Source organism: Equus quagga, unplaced genomic scaffold (genome assembly GCF_021613505.1).
Source record: "Equus quagga isolate Etosha38 unplaced genomic scaffold, UCLA_HA_Equagga_1.0 268.1_RagTag, whole genome shotgun sequence".
NCBI classification, from domain to species: Eukaryota; Metazoa; Chordata; class Mammalia; order Perissodactyla; family Equidae; genus Equus; species Equus quagga.
The window spans coordinates 128,484-149,994 of NW_025799869.1; the positions used below are offsets into that span (position 1 = coordinate 128,484).

Below are 21,511 nucleotides of genomic sequence, written 5' to 3' on the forward strand. Positions count from 1 at the left end.
TTCTGCCTTCTCCACATCTTTGCCTCTCATTTACACTTGAAGCCGCTGAAATCTGCCTCGACTCTTACACTTGGCCCAGACCGTTCCTTTGGAGGTCACCGGTGACTGCCGTGTGGCTAAGTCCATCGGGTGCTCTTCAAAGCCCATCTTGTTTGCCTCATTCGCTTTCAGCACGGTTGGCCACCCTTTCCTTCTTACAGCTCTTTCTTCCTTGGCTTCCGTTATGCCGCCACACTTCTAGTTTTTCTTCTGCCTCTTTGAACTGTTTCATCTCAGTCTCCTCTGAAGGCTTTCTTTTAACATCCTCCTCTTCAGGGCTTAGTCCTTGCCCCTCTTTTCGCTGTTACCTTCTTGGAGAACCGTCTTCTTCCACACCTGGAGCTTCAAGTCATTTCATAACATCTCTACATGGGCAGCTCACAAATTTGTGTCTCCAGTCTATCCCGCTCTTTAGGGCACCAGGTCCCACATCCAGTGGCTTATTCAGTATCTCTACTTGGAGGACTCCACAGGCACCTCATACCAAACGCAGTAAAGGGGGTGTGGGAGCACGTTGTGCAGGTGTCTAGATGTTTAGAGGGAACTGGAAACGAAACAGCAAGGAGGCCACTGTGGCAAGAGGGGAGAGGTGGGGGCACCTAGTAGAAGAGAAGGGCCAGATAACAGGGGCCAGAGTATGCAGGGCCCTGTTGGCCACGACAAGAACCTGGCTCAGAGAGGAAGCCTTCTCTTGGTTCTGAGCAAGAGTGGCGTGACATGACTAAACTTATGTCTCAGCAAAATTACTCTTAGGTGGTGTGAAGAGTAGACTACATGGTGACAAGTACAGAGGCAAGGAGACCAGCGAGGAGACTGTTGGAGTGCTGTGTGCGTAAGATGATGGTGACTCTGACGTCATAGTAGCAGTGGGAAGTGTTTGGATTTGGGGTGTACTTTGAGGAGAGAGCCAGCTGGATTTGCCTGAAGTTCCTGTGCAGGGTGAGTGAGAAAGAGAAGACTCGAAGTTGATCTTAAGGTCTTTATTCTGAGCAGCTAGATGGAGTTGCTAGAGAGTGAGATGGGTAGAACTGTTTGGGGAGGTTCCTTTGTTGGAGAAGTCCGTGGTGGGTATGTTAAGCTTGAAGAGCTTTCAGACATCTCGTAGAGAGCAGCATTTGGCTATTCAATTTGAAGTTTAAGGGAGAGGCCTGAGCTTGAGATACACTTTTGAGTCGTTAGCATATAGAGAGTATTTCAAGCATTTCAGTGTGAAGAAGTCAGAAACCAGCCAAGGAGGTGGAGAGTGGCCAGTGAGGAAGAGGCAAACCAGAAGAGTCTAAGGTTCTGGAAGCCAAGTGAAGACTGTGCGTCAGTAGCAGGTCAGCCGTGCTGTGCTGATAGAGCAGATAAGAGAACTGAGAATTGATCCTTTGATTCTGTAGTGTGGAGATGATTGCAACTTGATGAGCAATTTCAGGGCAGTGGTGGAGGCAGAAGGCCTCGTCAAAGCAGGTTCCAGAAAGACTGGGAAGGAGGAATTGGACACAGCTTAGATAACCATTTTGAGGAGTTTTGCCATGAAGAGGAATGGAGAAATGGGATAGTGGGTAGAGGAAGAAATGGGATCAAGACAGGGATGTCTGGTTTGTTTTAAGACTAGTGTGGTCAGGTTGTAAATATCACCTAAACACCACATCCGTTCTTGTATTGATTGGTGCTGCCTACTGTCTCTGTCATGTACCAGTTTCCCATTTTTACCTGGATCTGGTGTTTTGGTGAGTTTTTTTGTTTGCTGAGGGAGATTAGCCCTGAGCTAACCTCTCTTGCCAATCCTCCTCTTTTATTTGCTTAGGAAGATTAGCCCTGAGCTAACATCTGTGTCAGTCTTCCTCCACTTTATATGTGAGTTACCATCACAGCATGGCTGACAGGTGGTGCAAGTCCATGCCCAGGATCCAAATCCACAAACCTGGGCTGCCAAAGAGGAGTGCACTGAGCTTAACTGCTATGCCATGGGGCTGGCCCTTGGATCTGTTTTTTGACTCTCCCTTCCACTTCATTGGTTTATTTGCTCAATCCTCAGACTTTTTATTGCTATATCTGTTTTTATCACTATATAAGTTTTGGAATAAATTCAAGTTCGATTGAAAAATTTCTAGAATTTTAATTGTAATTGCATCAAATTTTCTGATTAATATGGAGAGAATTTTGCATCCATGAACGTGATCTCTCCACCTGCTTGAATCTTCTTTTGTGTCCTTTAATGGAATCCGAAAATTTTTCCCTGAAACCTTTGTATCTTTATGGGACCTCTAAGGGGAATTTCTAGATAACCTATAGATTTTGTTGCTCTAATGAATGGGGTTGTTTTTTCTCTTATATTTTCTACTTCATTATTGCTGATTTATAAGAATATTATTTTCTCTAAACTGATCTCATATCCATCAGACTTCTAGGCTTGTTTTTTTCTTCACAGTTGGAAGAAATTGGAAATTATTTCTTCAGAGCAGGACCCCCTCTATGGATCTCTAGGTTTGGGGCCTTTGGGTTGGGCCTCCTTTGCAATTCTCTCTCTTGAGTCTATATTATTTCCCCTTTTTATTTTCTATTTCTGTCTTTTCCATTTTTATGATAACCTTTCCAGGATTTTGCCTACCACAATTTTTTAAGTTTGATTTTGTTCAGTTTTTTGTTTATTATATTTATTTTCTTAATTGATTTCTTCCATATTTTTCTTGTTTCATTGAATTGTGTTCTTACTCTTTGCTTCTTATATTTAGGTTGTTGGTTTTATTTCTTATTTTCCAATAAATATCTAAAAGATAAATATTTTCAAAGGCAGTGTTTTCAGTGTTCTAGGTGATTCTTTTAGTGTCCTCTGGTCAGTGATTCACTTTTCTCATCTCTGAGGTTGCTTTTGGAGGAGGAAGTCAGCAGCCTGTGCTAGTTTGACTCCTTGCTGGAAACTTGAAGAGTCCCCAGGTTCTAACAGATAGTTATCCATGTCAGCACTCTCGCCACACTGAGCAGGTGATGGAGACCATGTCTGAACTGCTGACTGCTCTCTCCCTGCACCTTGCCCTCTGCTTAGTATTTACCCATTTGGATAAAATAAGACTCGCCCAAATTTTTCTTTAAAAAGTATAATAGGCTCTGAAACACAGCTTCTGAGTTTCTGAATCGACCTGTACTTTGGTGTCCATTTGGTTGTAGTTAAACTTTTATCTGACATTCGGCATCCAGGCAGCCAGAAAGAGGGCATCTTGTGTCATTCCTATTCACACCAGCCTGCCCCCCTCAACATGTGAGATGAGCCTGTTTGATCGAATAACAAGCTCCACTGGGCTGCAGGTGCCTTTTATGTATTAAGGAAAATCCAGGCAATTTAATGCATACGAAGTGCTATTTGAAAAGCAATTTTTTAAGTTCTCCCTGAGAGTACAGGACCTAAAACAATTGATACTTCTTTATGTACAAGTTTAACACATGCAGAATTCACCTAGGAAATGGAGTTTGGAAGCATATTGCTTAGTTTCTACATTAGTAAAACAACTAATCTAGAAGGTTCCCCCACATTCCAGAAGCCCTAGATTGTAGGATTCTGTGATTCAAATCTGCCATCTGGTTTATTGAGAGATCTTAGCGTGATTATTACATTTGAAGAGAGGAGCCACAAATTGGTAACGCTCAGGGGTGCTTTGAATGGCAGGTGAGGTGAGCTTCCGCCACCTCACGTGATACTTGGCACACAGTAGTCATTCAGTAAAAGCTTGTTAAGTCCTAAACATATTTGAGGAATAAAATATGCAACCAAGTGCTTTTTGTGCTCATTTCATTATAAAAGAAAGGCAAGTCTTTCTATGTAAAACAAAACTAAATGAAAGCAATCTAAAATATTTCACCCAATTTCAAATAGACATGTATCACCATTTGTGTCCTAGGAGGGAGGTCAAAAATCAAACAATATTTTTATTATAGAATAAAAATGGACTTTAAATGAGCCTAACTAGATAATATGGCCTACAGTTCTCATGACATCTGTAATAATCATTTGAAAATATAGGATTTCACTCCTAAAGAAGTGTCTCTTCCTGCCTGAGAAGCAGCAGATTTCTACGCTGTTAATCTTAAAAAAGAAAATAATCATAATTCAAGTAAAATTTAAAATTAAACATGCAAATGAGAAGGAAACTTGACAATCTAAGCATATTGCTGGTGACCAAATATAACATCTTCACTGTGAGGAATCATCCCTGTAGTTTATGAAAGACAAGATAAAAAACTGCAGACGGAGGTGATAAGCAGGGAGATGTCACATGATCGGTTGTAGTAAGTAGTCCGTGCAGGAAACAGTGAGTGACAGACATTGGCGACACAGACTTTTCCCTAAAGTGAGGGATGAGGGAAGCCCCCGGGGATGGTGGGGAGCCGGCCTGTGAGGAGGGGGCCATCTGAGCGCAGGTGGGTGAGGGAGCAGGGCCTGCAGATCTCCTGATGGGAGACCGGGGGTGACTCTTGTATTTTCTGTGAGGTGTGAGCCCGAGACATCTCCTGGGACGGAGCCTTCTTCCCACCCATGCTCACAGAATTAGCATTGCAGGGTGTCCTAGATTGGAAGCACTGCCCAGAGCACGCAGGTCACCTTTCTCTGTCACCATTAGAGTCCCACCACAGGATGTTTCCGGTAAAAGTCACAAGTTTCTCTTACATTCATTCATGCAGTCTTTGTAAAATTATTTCTGTGTCAGTTGTCTGAGCCTGGAAGGGATTTATGCTTGTGTGTGTGTTTCCTCCTTTAGCATTTCTGGATTGAAAGTGGTAGGAGAGTCATTTTCTCCAGCCTTGCACCTGCAGCTAGAAGAGAGCACTGGGTCACGAGAAAAGGACATTAAGCTACTTCAGGAAATTGTAAATCAAGTAAGTACCTAGTTATTTGAGTGAATCTCTTCGTACCACGTCTAGCCTGAACCCAAGCAGTTTTTAAGTGTCATTTTTAAGAATGATCTCTTTGCTCTAAGAGATAAGGGTATGATGGAAGTCACTGGTCACCCCTCTGGTGACAGGGAATTGTTCTTCTGGGGCGCCTTCCAGATGTCTGGCCCACCCAGTGGGGTCTGTAGCACGTCCCTGCTCACAGGCTGCAGCTTATCCCGTTGGGTCCACTTTCAGCTCACACTGAAGTTCTGTCCTATGCCATGTCATACGAAAAGATACTTTGCTTCTGCTCTGAATAATGAGCCTTCTAGAAAACCCATTGCTTACCATGTACAAAGCCAGGCTTTCATACATGTAGGTGGGGACAGCATTGCGTGTGGTGATTGCACACAACACTGGACAGCTGGCTGGCTGGGGGTGAACCCCAACATAGCTCAGAAACAGGTCAAAATATTCTTGTCACCAAAAGGGAAGGAAGAGGGACGACCATGCCTGATTTGGGAGGCTGATTTAGATGGCTTTGTCTTCTGAAGGTCATTTTACTGCTATTTGCTATTGGTGGCTTTGCTGTTAAGTGTTCGGTAGAGCGGTGTCTGCTGGCATGCTGCCCGCCTCGCTCTCCTCCGGGTTCTCCTCCTGCTCCTTGTAGAGCAATGTCAAACAGCCCTGCAACACTGCGCGTGCGCCCGGGGGCAGCACTGCCTTTCACTTGACTCTGAAATACATCGAGTATGTATTTGAGAATGTAAACAGGCTTCCTTCTGCTTCCTTGTCCTGCTCATTCCTGCTGACGGTTCTTTCTGGGGGCTCCTGCTCGGAGTCCTGCTGCCAGGTGTCAGGGTAATAGTGATGGCTGTCATCTGTCGTGTGTCTTTGCCCATTTGTGGCTCGGGAAGGTCAGGCCCTTGTCCACAGTTACGTGACTGCTCAGTAGGGGGACCGCAGTGTGAAGCCAACCACATCGTCTGGAATAACAAATTTGTGGAAAGCTTCATGCAATTGTGGCCTTCGAGAGTCAGTAGTCTTAAAAAAACAAAATAAAACCAAACCCAGATTCTGAGATTCCTAATTAAGGAAATGTGTCAGATTATGAGTGATTGGGCTGGAGTAGCTCTGACTTTGCTGGGTGAGGAAATGTCATAGATGAGGAAATGTCATAGATGTCCCCTCAGGTACAGCTCTCCAGACAAGAAAAGAGGCAGACTCTCCTTAAAGGGAAAAAACATCCCACAGACCCATTTGACTGCCATGGTGTTTTTATCGTAATGGTGCTTAGCTGTGTACAGATGTAAAAGGAGCTACAGTATCCTTGTGATTATAGTTCTCATACAATTGTGATACTGAAAGAATTGATAAATGAAATATAAGCTAAATGGACACACCGGTAGAAGTCAATTCGTCACATTCCCTTTGTGTGACAGCCGAATATTCTTTGTAGACTGGACTGCTGCCAAGCAGGCCTTGGGGCCGTGTGTCCGTGTTGGAGTCCACGGTGATGCCCCATTCCTCCTGAGTCTCCCTCGACCCCCTCAGGACGGTTCTCCACACGGGCTTCATGTCATGGGATGTGGACCTTCTCTAGATGCCAGGGTGTCGATTACTTCGTAAATCCACCTCTTCTTTCCTCACTAGATCGCAGCACGTTAGGTCTTACTGCTACTTGGTCCCACAGAGACACAGAGGAGGGCACGTGAATGAGATGACTCGATACTGGTATCCTGCACTGGCCTAGATTAGTTATCCTCCTAATGAAAAGAGGAGGTGGGAGTCCACGGACAGCTCCCAGCTCCCCAGATCCTCTCTGTGCCTCCCAGCTCGGTGCAGGCCGTTCTCAGGAATGCATCCTGAGAGCTGGGTGGGAGGAGAACAGGGTCTCCGGGGGAGGACAGAGGACTCTGCAGACTGTGTCTGGAAGAAGGAAGAAGAAAGCTCTCGCGGTTTCTTTGCATCTCACAGCTCCCACTTAAAAATCTTTTGTCCCGCTCTTCTCCGCTTTTTCTTTTTAATATTTGAGGGAGAGAAGAGAATCACGGTACTGTAGCTCTTGTTCAAGCTTTGTAGAACTGAGAGGTTTTGCCAGGTTTTTGTTGAGTTGCTTGACAAACCCCTGTTTTTACAAACTGAGCCATGGTTTATAGTGTTTCTTAACTAGCCAGGGCTAGACACAGAGCCGGTGCGGGTGTTTGCAGGAGGAGGCCATGTTCCCAAGCACACATCTGGAGTGTGGAATGGGCAGAGGTCTGGCATTGTTGCCTGGTGGCGTTTCCACCTTGTGCTAGCCGAGGACAGCCTGCCTCACAGCACACTGAGCGGCCCCTCTTCAAGCAGACGCCTCAGCTGCCACGCGCTGGGAGTGGCTGTTCTTTCCTCTGCACTGCCCCTGGCTCTGATTGACTTTTTTAAAAACATGATTCAGATACTGCAAAATTCACCCTTTTAAAGGGTACAATTGAGTAGTTTTTAGTATATGTTGCACAACATGAGGTTGTGCACCCATCACTATCTAATTCCGAAACATTCTCATCACCCAAAAAAGACGCCCTCGTAACCTATTACCTTAATCTGGTTTTTATGCTTTCTTTATTTTGGTGAAGAATGTTTTAATTTTCTTACGAATTTGGCAGGTGGTTAATGTCTAGGAAAGCTGTGTAGAAAATGTGTGACAGCGGAGGCCCTGTGCCTGGTAGCACCTGGCCAGATGTAGCACACGGGAATCAGAGGTGTCACTAACATGTGAAGGGTGAGCACTTTCTCTCTGAAATGATGCTGCTGGTGTCATGCTTGAGTCCAACTCTTGGTTTGCCTGCTACTGTTCCCCCCTGTCCTAACTCTGCTTTGTCTAAAATGGTAACCTGGGGCTACCTGTGGCTATTTAAATTTAAATTAAGTAAAACTAAAAGTCCAGTCTCTCGGTGGTTCTCGCCATGTCTCCCAGTGCTCACATGCCGCTTGGGCTCCTGGCTCCTGGCCTGGACAGCGTGGCACGAACACCCGGTCATGGCATAGTTTGCAGACCAGTGCTGCTCGCGATGATGCCGTGGTGCTATAGTGTCTTCTAGCACTTGTCGCCTGGAAACATGAATTAAAGCTGCCGTTGAGGAGGGCATTGCAGTGTGCCTTCCTGTTCTAGTCCCCGCAGCGCCTGCTGTCCAGGTGGCAGACGTTTTCCTTTTCTTCATACAGTGCATGAGCAGAAGCATCGCCTTGACTCAGGCGCGCTACCTGGAGAAGGAAGAGAAGTGCCTCCCTCCGCCCAGGTTGGTGGACATGCAAATATGACCTTACTGTTCTTTCCTACTTTAAACTCTGTGTGAGATTATGATTTGAAAATTTTTGACACTGCCTCAGGATAAGGAAGAATGTGTATCATTGAAACATAGTACATCACCTGTTTTCTGTTCTTAAACTGGGCGTTTTCAAGTTTTAACTGAGAAGCCCTCAGGACCCTGCCCCCACCCCCACCCCCCAAGTTAACTCAACAAGCTCTCTGAGACCCAGGGAATGAACTGGGAAGCTGCAGTCCCATCGACAGGTACTGCCCCCTGCGCCGCGACATCGCGCCCCGGGCCAGCAGTGTCCAGCACGAGGGCAGTCCCGCAGGAGGGGCACATCTGGTGGCGGTGCTCATCCCGCCGCTGGCCGGAGCGCCGTGGCATGCTCTAGTGGGCAAACACTTGTAAACCGCCCCGGGGAAGCAAAGCAACAGTAGGTGACATCCAGAGAGGTTCTAGAAGCCCTGCATGGGAAGGTGCCGCGACTCCTGATTTTAAAATTGGAGTGCCTTCAACAAAACGTCCTGCTTCTCTCCTCTGAGCACCTACAGCCTAGTCAGAGGAGCTAGACGTCCCAGGCGTGAGGGTTCAGGGTCATGGTGTGGGGTCAGTGAGGACCCGGAGGAGGAGGGCGTGATTGCTTCTGGCCTGGGAGGGACTCAGGCTTCCCAGAGCAGGTGATGCTTCAGCCTAACCCAGTGTGTCACACATGCTTGTTGGCACCTGGTGGGCGTTGTGCCTTCCAGCAAGGCTTGCCGTGGCGCGGAGACCTCCAGGCACATCTGGGGAGCCAGACACATGTTTGAGAGGCAGCGGGGGGAGGGAGCCTGGAGGACCCAGAGAGCACGTGGATTTGGAGCGCTGTGCAGACGTGGAGCACTGGGTGAGGGTTCTGGAAGGCCGCTCTGACAGCGACTCGACAGCACCCAGAGGATCCTGCCCTCGGGTCTCCTTGCGCCATCCCGAGGTGCGGCGCTGCATTTCTGGACGGGCCACGTTTGCTGTGAGCCTGAGACTGCAGGCCCAGCACAGCACAGGTCAATAAACGTGTCCAGTGGGTGAAGCGATGTTCGCAGAGGGAAGTGAGGGGCAAAGGTAGGATTACCTAGTCAATCTGTTGTTTGTCTTCAGTTTCCTGAAAACTTGTAACTTCTCCCTTGCCTTACAGAATTACAGAACTTTCACATGACTTATTGAATTATAAACCACTCATTAATTTGAGAAATTTCAGTTCCTTCTTTGAGCCTGGTACTGCTTGAAGCAGCAGATTGTTTAAAGGACAGTTTCCTGGCATCCCCAGGCCCTGCGTGCTTGCCTTGACTGCACGCACAGCGGTACTCCGGAGCGGCGGGCTGCCTCTACACACAGCAGAGAGGAACGCCCTGGACCTGTGGGGCGCTGAGGTGGCAGCTGGGCACAGTGGGGCGCGGGGGTTGGGCCGTGCACCAGTTGCGCGCCCTCCGGCAGGGCAGGTGACAGCCAACCCTCGGCATAGACTCTCACTTGGCGTTTTGTGTCCTTCCTTGTTTCTCAGCATTAGGGTTGTGGTCACCGTGGAACAGACAGAAGAGGAGCTGGAGCGAGCTGCGGCCACCATCAAGGAGGTGGCCCAGGCTGTGCTGCTTTAGTCTCGTGGCCTGGTGGCCGCGCGCCACACAGCGCGCTCACAAGCCTCGGTCACCGCCGAGGGAGCCACAAGAGGCCTGCGGATGCCTGACGGGTGTGACCAGGCGGTGTGGATGTGGACTCGGTGTGTGACCCAGAGAAAGATGCTGGCTATTTTTAAAAAGAAAACACATCTAAAAGCCCGGGAACTGATTTTTTTAAAGAGGAAAACTAATGATAGCATATAACTAGTATTTAAATTGTGCTATTTAGTACTATTTAAATGTTTTATTATACTAGTATTTTATATTCTTTTTTGTTGTCATTGTTTTGAAATGGAACTTCAGTTGATCTTCTCTCCCTTCCCGCAGGAAAGGTTCTGTAAGCACTCCTTAGTGTTTCTTAGCAAAGGGTCTGCGGCGGGAAAGCTTAGCACAGCGCTGCGGCCTGGGAGAAGCGTGTCCCTGAGGCTCCAGGGCAGCCGCGTCTTCTCCAGTCTTCATCTCGTGAAGCTCGGTGGTGGCTAATCTGGAAAGGAACACTTTTTGTGCGATTACTATAAACTTTTCATTATAATATATTTGAATCCAAGAATTTTTATATACACTAAATATTGATGTTATACCATTTCTAACAGCTAATCTTAGCATCCCTGCCCACAGAATAGTCATTATACTTCCTAAGTGAGCAATAATTTAAATCAGATCCTGTTTTACTTTAATATAACTGACCTTTCCATTTATTATGTGTTGACTTCTAATCTGTTTTAGGAAGGGGGCTATTGTGATGATCCCAGAGTATAAATCATGTCCTTGAGATTTCAGAATATCTTGAATGCCGTCCTTTTTTGGATAGTGGGTTTGCCTAGGGACATATAACTACAGGCTTTTTCTAAGCTAATGAAAATGAGGATTCTTTTTCTTTTCAGCTTATGAATTCCAAATAGCTAAGAAGGATGTGAGAGCGCTAAAAATAAAAATTTTAGCTGTACTTTAGCTATCTGTTTTTTCTTTAGCAAACCAAGTCAGGGGGTATAAATGTCTGTGATATGTGCCATCAGATAGTGCATAAGTATTACACCATTGTCTTATTAAAGGTAAAGGAATACAATTGTAAAACTAAATAAATAATGTCATTTTTATAATCTGTGTTCATATTAACGAATGATCTTCAACATCTTTTTTAAATAACATATTTTTTAACGTTGAGTTTCTATTTTGCTTGAGGTATTTCGTACATCTGTGCCTTGTGATTGCTGCTGCTTTAAAGGAATATACAGTACTGGGGGGGGTGAAGCTGTTTTGTTTGTTTTTTAATGAAATAAATCTACCTTCCTGATAATCAGTCTATTAGTATATGTAATGTGTTTAACAGCATAGTCTCTTGATTCTACCTTTTTTGCAAACCTAGGATGGTATTCTTTGTGTGTGCTGAGGACAGGAAGGTTTGAAAGATAGTAATTTGATTTCTTAGTGCCTTCTTCAATGTATAGTATCTGAAATTTCCTAGGTTCCTACTGATTTAAATCTTGGCCACATAGGGCTAGAAAAATATCAGAAACCTTTATAAACAGACAGGAATAGTGACTTTCCAGCTACTTTTATAATACTTTCTAAATCAAAATTGCAACATCTAGATGTTTATTGCTACTTTAAAAAAATGATCAGATGGGGCTGGCCCCGTGGCCGAGTGGTTAAGTTCACGTGCTCCACTGCAGGCGGCCCAGTGTTTCGTTGGTTCAAATCCTGGGCACGGACATGGCACTGCTCATCGAGCCACGCTGAGGCGACGTCCCACATGCCACAACTAGAAGGACCCACAATGAAGAATATACAACTATGTACCAGGGGACTTTGGGGAGAGAAAGGGAAAAAAAATAAAGTCTTAAAAAAAATCAGACATTCCTGGGAAAGATGGTGGAACAGCACACGGTGTTTAATCTCGATCCTTGAAATACACCAACACTGTAAACAAAAATAAAGTCTTTCTGTTAAAACTGTAGAGTGACCACAATCCAGTAATGTACACTACAAAAAAAAATCTGCTGGAGACGATAAATGTATATCAAAATGAGGCAAAATGCTGAGAAAAAACGGTCATCTCAGATCTGAAGCAGGTTACACATTTCTCTAGAAACAGTGAGAGATTCTAAAGCGTGCTCTAGTAATCTTGTGGAGAAAGGCAGTGGCTGGGGTGAGCAGCGTGGAAACTATTTGGAGCCCATTTCTACTCAACACGGTTGCCCACAGAGGGGGAAGAACCACACAGCTGCTCCCTTTCTGTTGTCTACAGCGAGGTTCCAGCTCAGAAGAGTGAGGCGTGGAGACAGGTTAGGGCAGACAAGACAGCAGTACTTCATCAAATTCAGGACTCTGCAAATTGGACCGTGTGTGTTTATGTACCACTGAAAGAACAAAACTCCCTGTGATCTGTAATATGCCATCCGTTGTAACATGTATTTCAATATCAGAAATATAATGTGGGTGGAAAAGGTGAATCTTAAAACTGATGCAATAAGACAGTGCTAATCTGATGTGTGGGCCTGATGCCGTCTTTCCTTGTGGACATAAAACCTGAATCCCAGGAGATAGAGATGTTGGAGCCTAGTTGTGGCTGCCTCAATCTGCAAGTCTTCATCCCTATGACGACGTCAAATAAAATCATCCCTAACCGGGGCTGGCCCCGTGGCCGAGTGGTTAAGTTCGCGCGCTCCGCTGCAGGCGGCCCAGTGTTTCGTTGGTTCGAATCCTGGGCGTGGACATGGCACTGCTCATCAAACCATGCTGAGGCAGCGTCCCACATGGCACAGCTAGAAGGACCCACAACGAAGAATGTACAACTATGTACTGGGGGGCTTTGGGGAGAAAAAGGAAAAAAAATAAAATCTTAAAAAAAAAAAAAATCCCTAACCGACACCCACAGTGCGGATTATGCTGTAGAGGACGCTGCAGCTTTCTTCCCCTGCTTGCTGCCTGGTGGAGGAGGAAGGGCCAGGAGGCTAAGGGTCAGGGACGCAGGGAAGTAGTCACATCTCACCAGCAACGCACACACCAGAACAAAGTGGAGCAGCATTTTCAAGACATTCAAAGGAAAAAGAAATGTGAATCAAGCAGTTTATATTCAGAAAAGCTGTCTTTTAAGGAACTAGTTTATAGAAAAAGAATTTAAAATTAGAGCTCTGCTGTGTTCGTGAACCCTTCCTGAGGAAATCTGCTAGGGACAGCTTCATCTAATCAAGAAGTAAGTGGGGAAGTTTCATCAGAAGAACAGCTATGAGTAGTGAATATATTTAGATATAAGACTAAAGATAGAAGGCGGGGCAAGTGGAAGAATAATATGTGACTGGTACACATGGACAAAATGGAAATGATGCCACCGAAATAGGGGAGGAGGGGGCAGAGGGAAAGCAGAATCAGCTCAGTGAGTCGAGAATGGGATACAGGGATGGCATTTACAAGTGATGAAATACTAGATTAAGAAAAGAGGAATTAAGGACATTATAAAAGGTATGAGAGTAAAGATAACTAGTAGAGCAAAACACACTTTCCCAGATTCTTTTTTTTAAAAAAAGCAAAATAAATTAGACCTCACAGAGGGAAAAATAAGCAGTAAGTATAACGTCTTAGAAAATACAATAAAAACAGTGTGAGTTGAGACCAAATATATTAATCATACCAGTAAATGTGCAATCACTTAATGCCTTACTCCAAGAAAAAATTTCAAGTTGGTTCACAAAGTGAAGTGTAAGACTATGCTATATACGAGAGACACCTAAACTCAATGACTCAGAAAGGCTAAACATAAAGAAAAATGGAAACAGAAGAAAACAGAGGTAGTAATCCTGATGTCTCTAGGTAGAATTCAGGCCAATAGACATTAAGCATGTAATGCTAAAAGACACAGTTCAAAATAATGATATAACAGTTACGAATAATTTTGCATTGAATATCACAACCCACATTCACAAAGCAGGTACTATAGAGATTCAAGGAAAAATAGAAATGCACTAAGGATAGGAGGTTTGAACTTGTATCCCAGAAGAGTCAAGTGGGCAAAAAATAAATAGAGCTACAGATGACCTAAACGATATAAGATAGATTGTATGGCAATGTATCAAGCTTTACTCCCAGAAAGTAAAGAATAAGCTTATTCTCAAACACACATGAAATTTCACAGTTGTTGATCATACATTAGAAAGCATGAATTAATTTCATAGATTACAGGGTTTGCAAAGAAATGAGCAAGTGTGACCTATACTCAGGAAAAATAAAAAGCACCCAATAGAATCTATCTTGATTGTCACCAGATGTTAGATTTAGCAAAGATTTCAAGGCAATTACTACTAATAAATTCAAAGAACTATAGGAAACCATGGTTATAAAAATTAAAGTATGACAACAATGACTCAATAAATCTCAACAAAGAAATTATTTTAAAAGAGTAAAATGGAAATTCTGGAGTTGAAAAATAAAATAACTGAAATAATTCATTGAGGGACACAACAGAGGATCAGTGAACTTGAAGCTAGGTAAGTAGAAAATAGCCACTCTGAAGAAGAGAGTGCATAACCAGTGAAGGAGAATGGAGAGAGCCTCAGACACCTGTGGGGCAATGTCAAGAACACCAACATGTTTGTATGGGAGAAGACGAGGAGACGAAAAGAGAAAGGGGCAAAAATATATATTTGAAGAAATAATGGCCAAAAACTTCTCAAATTTTATTTTCATTCTTACACATTTTCAGTATAATTATTAGTGTCTGGATGGCTCTTAAATTGAGATATTTGCTTTAACTCTTTGAAAGATATGGATGAGGCTATTTGACATTAGTTCTTTTCCTTTTAAAATTTAAAAATGTCAGCAAAGTAATACATACACATGGTTAAAAAAATCAAATTGTATTGAAGAATTTCCATCCCAACTGTTCCAGTCTTCAGCCATGCTCTCAAGAGCCAACCACTTAAACCATTTGCTCTTTGTTTCTTCTCGAGAACCAAATATTTGTCTAAATAATATTATGCCTGTATTTCTCATTTATCAACTCTAAGCAGTACGTAGGATCTCCTATTTTGATTTTTTTTTTTTTGAGGAAGATTAGCCCTGAGCTAACATCTACCACCAAGCCTCCTCTTTTTGCTGAGGAAGACTGGCCCTGAGCTGACATCCATGCTCATCTTCCTCTACTTTATATGTGGGACGCCTGCTACAGCATGGCTTGCCAAGCAGTGCATAGGTCCGCACCTGGGATCTGAACCAGCGAACTGAAGCAGAATGTAATTTTTTGGTTTTATTTTTTAACTTCGAGACTTCCTCTTTGATCCCTGGATTATTTAGAAGTGTGTTGTTCAATTTCCAATTATCCGGAGACTTTTCTGTTGTCTTTCAGTTATTGGTTTCTAATTTGACTCTGTTATGGTCAGAAAACATACTCTCTATTTCAATTCTTTCAATTGGTTAAGGTTTCTTGTATGACCCAGATATGGTCTGCATGGTGAATGTTCCATGAGCACCTGAATGGAGTGTGTATTTGCTGTTGTTGGGTGGAGAGTTCTAGAAATGTCTGCTAGATCCAGCAGACCAGTGGTGGTGTTCCTTCTACTCCTGCTGATTTGGTCTCTAGTAGTTCTGTTGATTGCCGCGAGTTAGGCTTTGAAATCCCCAGTACAGTTGTGAGTTTGTCCATTTCCGTCTTCATCTCTGTCAGTTTTGCCTCATGTGTTTTGGCACTCTGCTGTGCCACGCACACACTTTGGATCGCTATGTCTTGGTGGACTGATTGATCCTGTATCATTATGTAATGCCTGCTGTTGTTTCTAATAATTTCCTTTGAAGTTTACATTCTTTGACGTTGTAGTCATTCTTTCCTTTCTTCTTACTCACATTTGCATGATGTGTCTTTTCCATCCTTTCATTCCCTGCGTATCTATGTTATTATTTTTGCAGTTATTTTCTCACCGACTGCGTGTAATTGAGTCCTGTTATCCACTCTTTTTTTAATTTTTAATTTTTTCCAACTTTTATGAGGAATAATTGACGTCTGTCTTTAAGTGATGTGTTTATACTACTTATATTTAAATTAATCATTAATGTGTTAGAGCTTAAGTCCGCTGTTTTAGTTTTGTTTTTTATTTATCCCCTTTGTTTTTCATTCCTCTGGGGGTTTTTTTCTTCTTTCTTTCTTGTGAGATACTTGAACATTTTTTAGCATTCGATTCTTCTTTATTTACATTTTTTCTTATACCACTTTGTATAATTTTATTGATGGTTGCTCTAGGTATTACCTGATACCTGTGTAATTTATCCCGCTAGGGTTAGTGTTTTATTGTTACTGATGCCAGGGCGTCAGTGTTTTAGCCTTTGAGTGAAGTTAGGAACCATACTTCCATTTAGACCCCCTTTTCCTTCCCCGCTGTTTAAATATAATTGTCTTCAGTGTTTCCACTACGTACATCGAGCACCACATCAGTTGGTGAAACTTTTGCTTCCAACATAACCGTTAAAGAAACTCCAGAGGTGAAGAACAGTCTGTTATGTTCACCTCTGTATCTCGTTATTCCATTGTTCTTCCTTTCCTCTCTGAAGGTCCCATCATTTGTCTGTTGTCATTTTCTCTATGAGTTTGCTAGGGCCGCCATGACAGGTACCACTGACTGGGTGGCTTAAGAAACAGAAATTCATTTCCCGGTTCTGGAGGCTTGAAATCTAAGATCAAGATGTTGGCAAGTTTAGTTTCCACTCAGGCCTCTCTCCTTGGCTTGTAGATGCCCATCTTTGTGCTGTGTCCTCGCACAGCCTTTTATATGTGCGCATGCCCCTGATGTCTCTTCCTCCAGGAAGAGTCCTATCAGTCCTATCAGATTTAGGGCCCCACCCTTGTGACCTTACTTAAACTTAATTACGTCCTTAAAAGGTCCTATCTCCAAATACAGTCTCCTTGGGGGTTAGGATTTTAACATGAATTTTCAGGGGACACAATTCATTCCATAACATTTCTTTGTTTGGGGAGCCTCCTTTAGCCAATCTTTAAAGGTGGGTCTGCTAGCAACAAATTCTCTTCATTTTCCTTCATCTGAGAAGTCTTATTTCCCTTTCATTTTTGAAGGATAGTTTTGCTAGATAAAAGATTCATTATTGACAGTTCTTTTGTTTCATCACATGAAAAATGTTGAGCCACTAACTTCTGGACTTGATGGTTTCTCACAAGAAATCTGGTGTCATTAATTTGGTCTGATATGGATAATGCACAATTTCTCTCTGGTTGTTTTTAAGATTTTGTTGTTGTCGTCTTTAGTTTTTCAGAAGTTTAATGATGTTGTGTCTCTGTTTGGATTTCTTTGGGTTTCTCCTGTTTGGGTTTCACTCAGCTTCTTGAGTCTGTAGCTTTATGTCTCTTGCCAAATTTAGGAAATTGTCAACCATTATTTCTTTGAGTATTTTTTCAGCCACACTCTCTTTCTCTTTCCTTCTGGGACTCTGATGATAGAATGTTAGCTATTTTAGGTATTTACTTAGATACCTGTTTCACGGATCTCTGAGGCTCCATTCATTTTTTTCAGTGTATTTTTTCTGTTTTGTTCAGATTGAATAAACTCAACTAACAAGCCTTCAGGTTCGTGGATTCTATTCACTGTCATCCCCCCTGTACTACTGACTCCGTCCAGTGAGGTTTCTTATTTTAGTTATTGTATTTTTCAGTTCTACAATTTCCATATGGCTCTTTTTTATAACTTCTGTTTCTTTGCTGAGATTTTCTATTTTTTCATTTGTTTCAAGAGAATTCATGATTGCTTGTTGAAACATTTTTATTACAACTGTTTTAAAATCCTCGTCAAATAACTTCAATATCGTATTCATTTCAGTGTTGGCATCAGTTGATTCTTTTTCTTGTGAAAAGCGGGTTTTTCCTGGTGCTTGGTATGAAGAGTGAATTTTTATTTGTCTCCTGAACATTTTGGTATTATGTTAGGAGACTCTTAGTGCTGTGTAAATCTTTTTTTTTAAGCAGGCAGTCAGTCACTCTTCTTAAGTTCAGCGTTTAGATCTGGCCTACTTTTGTGGGCTGTGGGTCCAGCCACAGTTCAGTCTTCAGAGCCCTTGCAGTTGCATTCTGCTCTGCCCTGTTCTTCTGGTATGTCTGGGGCTCTCACTCAGTCCCTGCTGGTGCTGCCTGAAGGGTGGAAGTTGCTTCCCTGGGCCACCTGGTGTTGGGAGGTCACCTTCTGCCATGGGAGGTGGGAAGGGTGAAGCCACTGGGCCTGTGTCTTCTCATGCCACTGAGTGGAGGGCGGAGAGATGCTTGGCTGTGCTGCTGCTGCTGCTCGGTGGACCAGCCCACTCCCCAGTACCCAAGTGTGCAGTAGGGTTGGGTCAGCCCCCTGGGACTTTGAAGGCCAATTGGGCCCGCTGCTGTGCCCCCCTGTGAGGTGGGGGTTAGCGCCCCCCATTTGGGTTCTGTCAGGTTTCTCCTTTCCTTGTTCTTTGGTCAGGCCTTTCTTGTTTGTTTGTTTGTTTGTCTCTGCCGGTTGGTGGTTCCAGGTTTCAGGCCTCTCTGGTGCCCATGTGGGGCATATAGGAGATAAAGGTACTCACGTCCTGATACCTGAAGTCCTGCGGTCTCTAACCAGTCCACCTTCTTCTTTCCAGGTTTCACAACCCTCTATCATTGTTTGTTGGATTATTTCCAGGCTATTTAATTGTTTTTAGGAGGAAGAGGGATAAGTGAGTCTACGCTTTCTTGTTCTGGAACTGGAAGTGCCGTTTAAGGCTTTGCAAATGGAAACGGGGATGAATCATTTGAATTCCATGGCCGTGAGAGTTGCCGCTGGGCATTGGTACACAGTGGACAGTCTGTAATAATCTTGGTTCAATGAATGAGTGAGTGGAGTTTTCATACTTTAATTTCACTATCCTGAAGGCATTTTTAAGACAGAGCACCATGTCTCTGAATTCTTGGATAAGTACTTCTCAGGAGGTTTAGGCTGTGTCTTTCTGAGAAAAGACCACATTGCACTGGGAGTCTGAAGTAGGAGATTGCTATTTTCCAAAAGCTGAGGGCGCTACTATTTACTTACATCTGTCCATTTGTCTATCCATCCATCTGTCTGTCTGTCTGTATATATGTATTTCCCTATCTAACCACCTTGATGATCATTCTTCTTTTCTCTTTTCCAAAAAGAAGAAAACTTGTTATTCAGTATCTAGACATACTTAGCGTAACAAGTCAGGACTCAAAACACCCCGGTAGCTGGAATCTTTCTTCAGGAAAGAGGCCAATATATAACATATAGAAATGACAAAATTTGGGGGCCGGCCCTGTGGCCGAGTGGTTAAGTTCGTGCGCTTCGCTTCAGTGGCCCAGGGTTTTGCCAGTTTGGATCCTGGGCGTGGACATGGCACCGCTCGTCAGGCCATGCTGAGGTGGCGTCCCACATAGCAGAGCCAGAAGGACCTACAACTAGAATACACAACTATGTACTGGGGGGCTTTGGGGAGAAGAAGAAATATTGGCAACAGATTTTAGCTCAGGTGCCAAACTTAAAAAAAAAAAAAGAGGGGCCGGCCCAGTGGCACAGCAGCTAAGTTCGCACGTTCCGCTTCTCGGAGGCCCAGGGTTCACTGGTTCAGATCCCAGGTGTGGACATGGCACTGCTGTGGCAGGCATCCCACATATAAAGTAGAGGAAGACCGGCACGGATGTTAGCTCAGGGCCAGGCTTCCTCAGCAGAAAGGGGATGACAGGCAGTAGTTAGCTCAGGGCTAATCTTCCTCAAAAAAAAAAAGAAAGAAATGACAAAATTTTAAAAATTTTGCTCTTAATAGAACCAGATTCACATGACAACCAGTCAGCACTTTTTAAAGACTTAAATGTTGAGATCTCCTTCAGCTTCTGCTCGCTTTTCTCTGTAACACTCGCCTGCCTCTCCACTGTGGCTTTCTGAATGAGGCATCATGGGGAAGCAGCACATAACTGCCGGGAGAGCATCAGCCGCAGGCGAGCTTCACCAGGATCTGCCCGCAGCCTTTGTGTTTGTAAATCTGAATTTTACTCCCCAACAGATACCCCACTTTTTGTATTCAGGAGATGAAATACATAAGGAATTCATTAAGAAATCAGGCTTGGGTGGGACAGCTTTGATTTGACGGTTTTGAAATATGATCCAGGTCACGGTGGGGAAGGGTGCAAACCTCTTTTTTGGCAACAGCATCTGGACCTGGTTATTTTAGATTAGGTTGTGGGGTGCCGGTGTCCACTCTCTGTGAAACTGCTACTGCGGGCAGCCCTGGTGTCCCGAGATGATGTGGGAAATTAATATGAGTTCTGAATACTTGGAAGAAAACTTTTCTGTTAACTCTTGACTTTGCTGTTTCAGTTTCCCATTGTTATAAGGTTTTAGAATGTCACCTTTTGTGTTTCATCAGTAATGATGGCTTTCATGCCAAAGAAAAAGGAAACCTGGAGCATTTTATTAGTGTTTAATTTCCTCCCTTGGAAACATAAGTGACACTAAATAGGTGCTTCAATGAATATTATTAATTGAATGAAAATTACTCTAAAATAGCCTACCATTAAGAACGTGCGTGTGTGTCCCGGGAGGTCTGTCAGCGGCTTGGTGGCCCCCTGCACACGTTGTCCCCGGGCTTTCTCGCTTCTCCTCTCCAGTCGTCAGGAGTTCAAAGCCAAATGAGAGGGTGTCAAGTTGGGTTTAAACCCAGTTTTTAGCAGCTAATATGTGCAGTTTTCTGATTTCAGGAATGTTTATATTTGAAAGTTTATTTTTCAGAATCAGAGTGTGGTTAAAAGAGAAAGGAAAAAAGAAAACCACTTTCGCATCTAGAGAGCTTACCGACTGTCTGTGTTCCCTCTTTTATGTTGTTCCAGAAATACGCACACTGCCATTTCTCAAATAATTTCACAGTCGCCAAATTCCAAGTGCTTCATGTTTCAAAGATGAATGGGGCACTCTGACGAGCTTTCATATTTGGAGAGGGCTGCATAACAAACATTTGGGGAAGAGATTCTGCACCAAGAAGATCCGGAATGCAGATCCTCATTTGTACACACACAGCAGGGTGACCCAATCTGCGCCCACTTACTCTTCTCCTCAGACTTAGCGTAAAGTCACCCACGGATGTAAAATATTAGCATCTGCAGTGTCATGTCTCAAAGCTCTTTAAGAAATTGCATCTCATTCAACCCCCCACAAAATCTACTTACAGATGAGAAAACAGACACAGACTAACTTGCCTGTCGTCCCACAGCCAGGATGTCACCCAGACCCGCTCAGGCCTCCCATTTTTTCCGCTTGCTATGCTCCTCTGTCCACCACACGGCAATCCAAAATGGGCTAAAAATAGCCCTGGAAGAGAAAACCTGGGAAAACATTAATTTCCGAAAGGGCCCTTGAATCTGCTTTGGCTTCTAACCCAGCATGACTTTCCTTTGTTCCACTGAACTGTGACATGCTCTTGTGCCATTCACCACCTTCTACTTCTAAATTTGGGATTTTTTCCCTTCAAATCATGGTGTTTATTTCGCTTATCAAAAATGACTCCTATAAACCACAAAGTGAGATAAACTGATCTATTTGTTAGAGAAGAGGTGTTCAGTCTCAGGAACATCACTGATATTCCTGGGGCCATTTTCATCGCTTTCTGTTCAGGCAGAGCAGACTTTTCCATGTTGAGAACAGAGGACTTGGGAGTGAGGAAGAGAGAATTTTG

At 43.7% G+C, this 21,511-nt stretch overlaps 1 protein-coding gene across 1 annotated transcript in view; it reads left to right on the forward strand.

Moving 5' to 3' along the window:
• The window catches only part of LOC124233861 (serine palmitoyltransferase 1), a 47,538-nt gene extending 36,406 nt beyond the window's left edge, over nucleotides 1–11,132 (forward strand). The window contains exons 13-15 of the mRNA XM_046651118.1: nucleotides 4,779–4,896; nucleotides 8,098–8,171; nucleotides 9,721–11,132. Of these exons, the coding sequence (XP_046507074.1) occupies nucleotides 4,779–4,896; nucleotides 8,098–8,171; nucleotides 9,721–9,814 (286 nt within the window). The 3' untranslated portion in view covers nucleotides 9,815–11,132. The remainder of the gene's footprint in view (nucleotides 1–4,778; nucleotides 4,897–8,097; nucleotides 8,172–9,720) is intronic.
• Nucleotides 11,133–21,511: the final 10,379 nt, after the last annotated feature.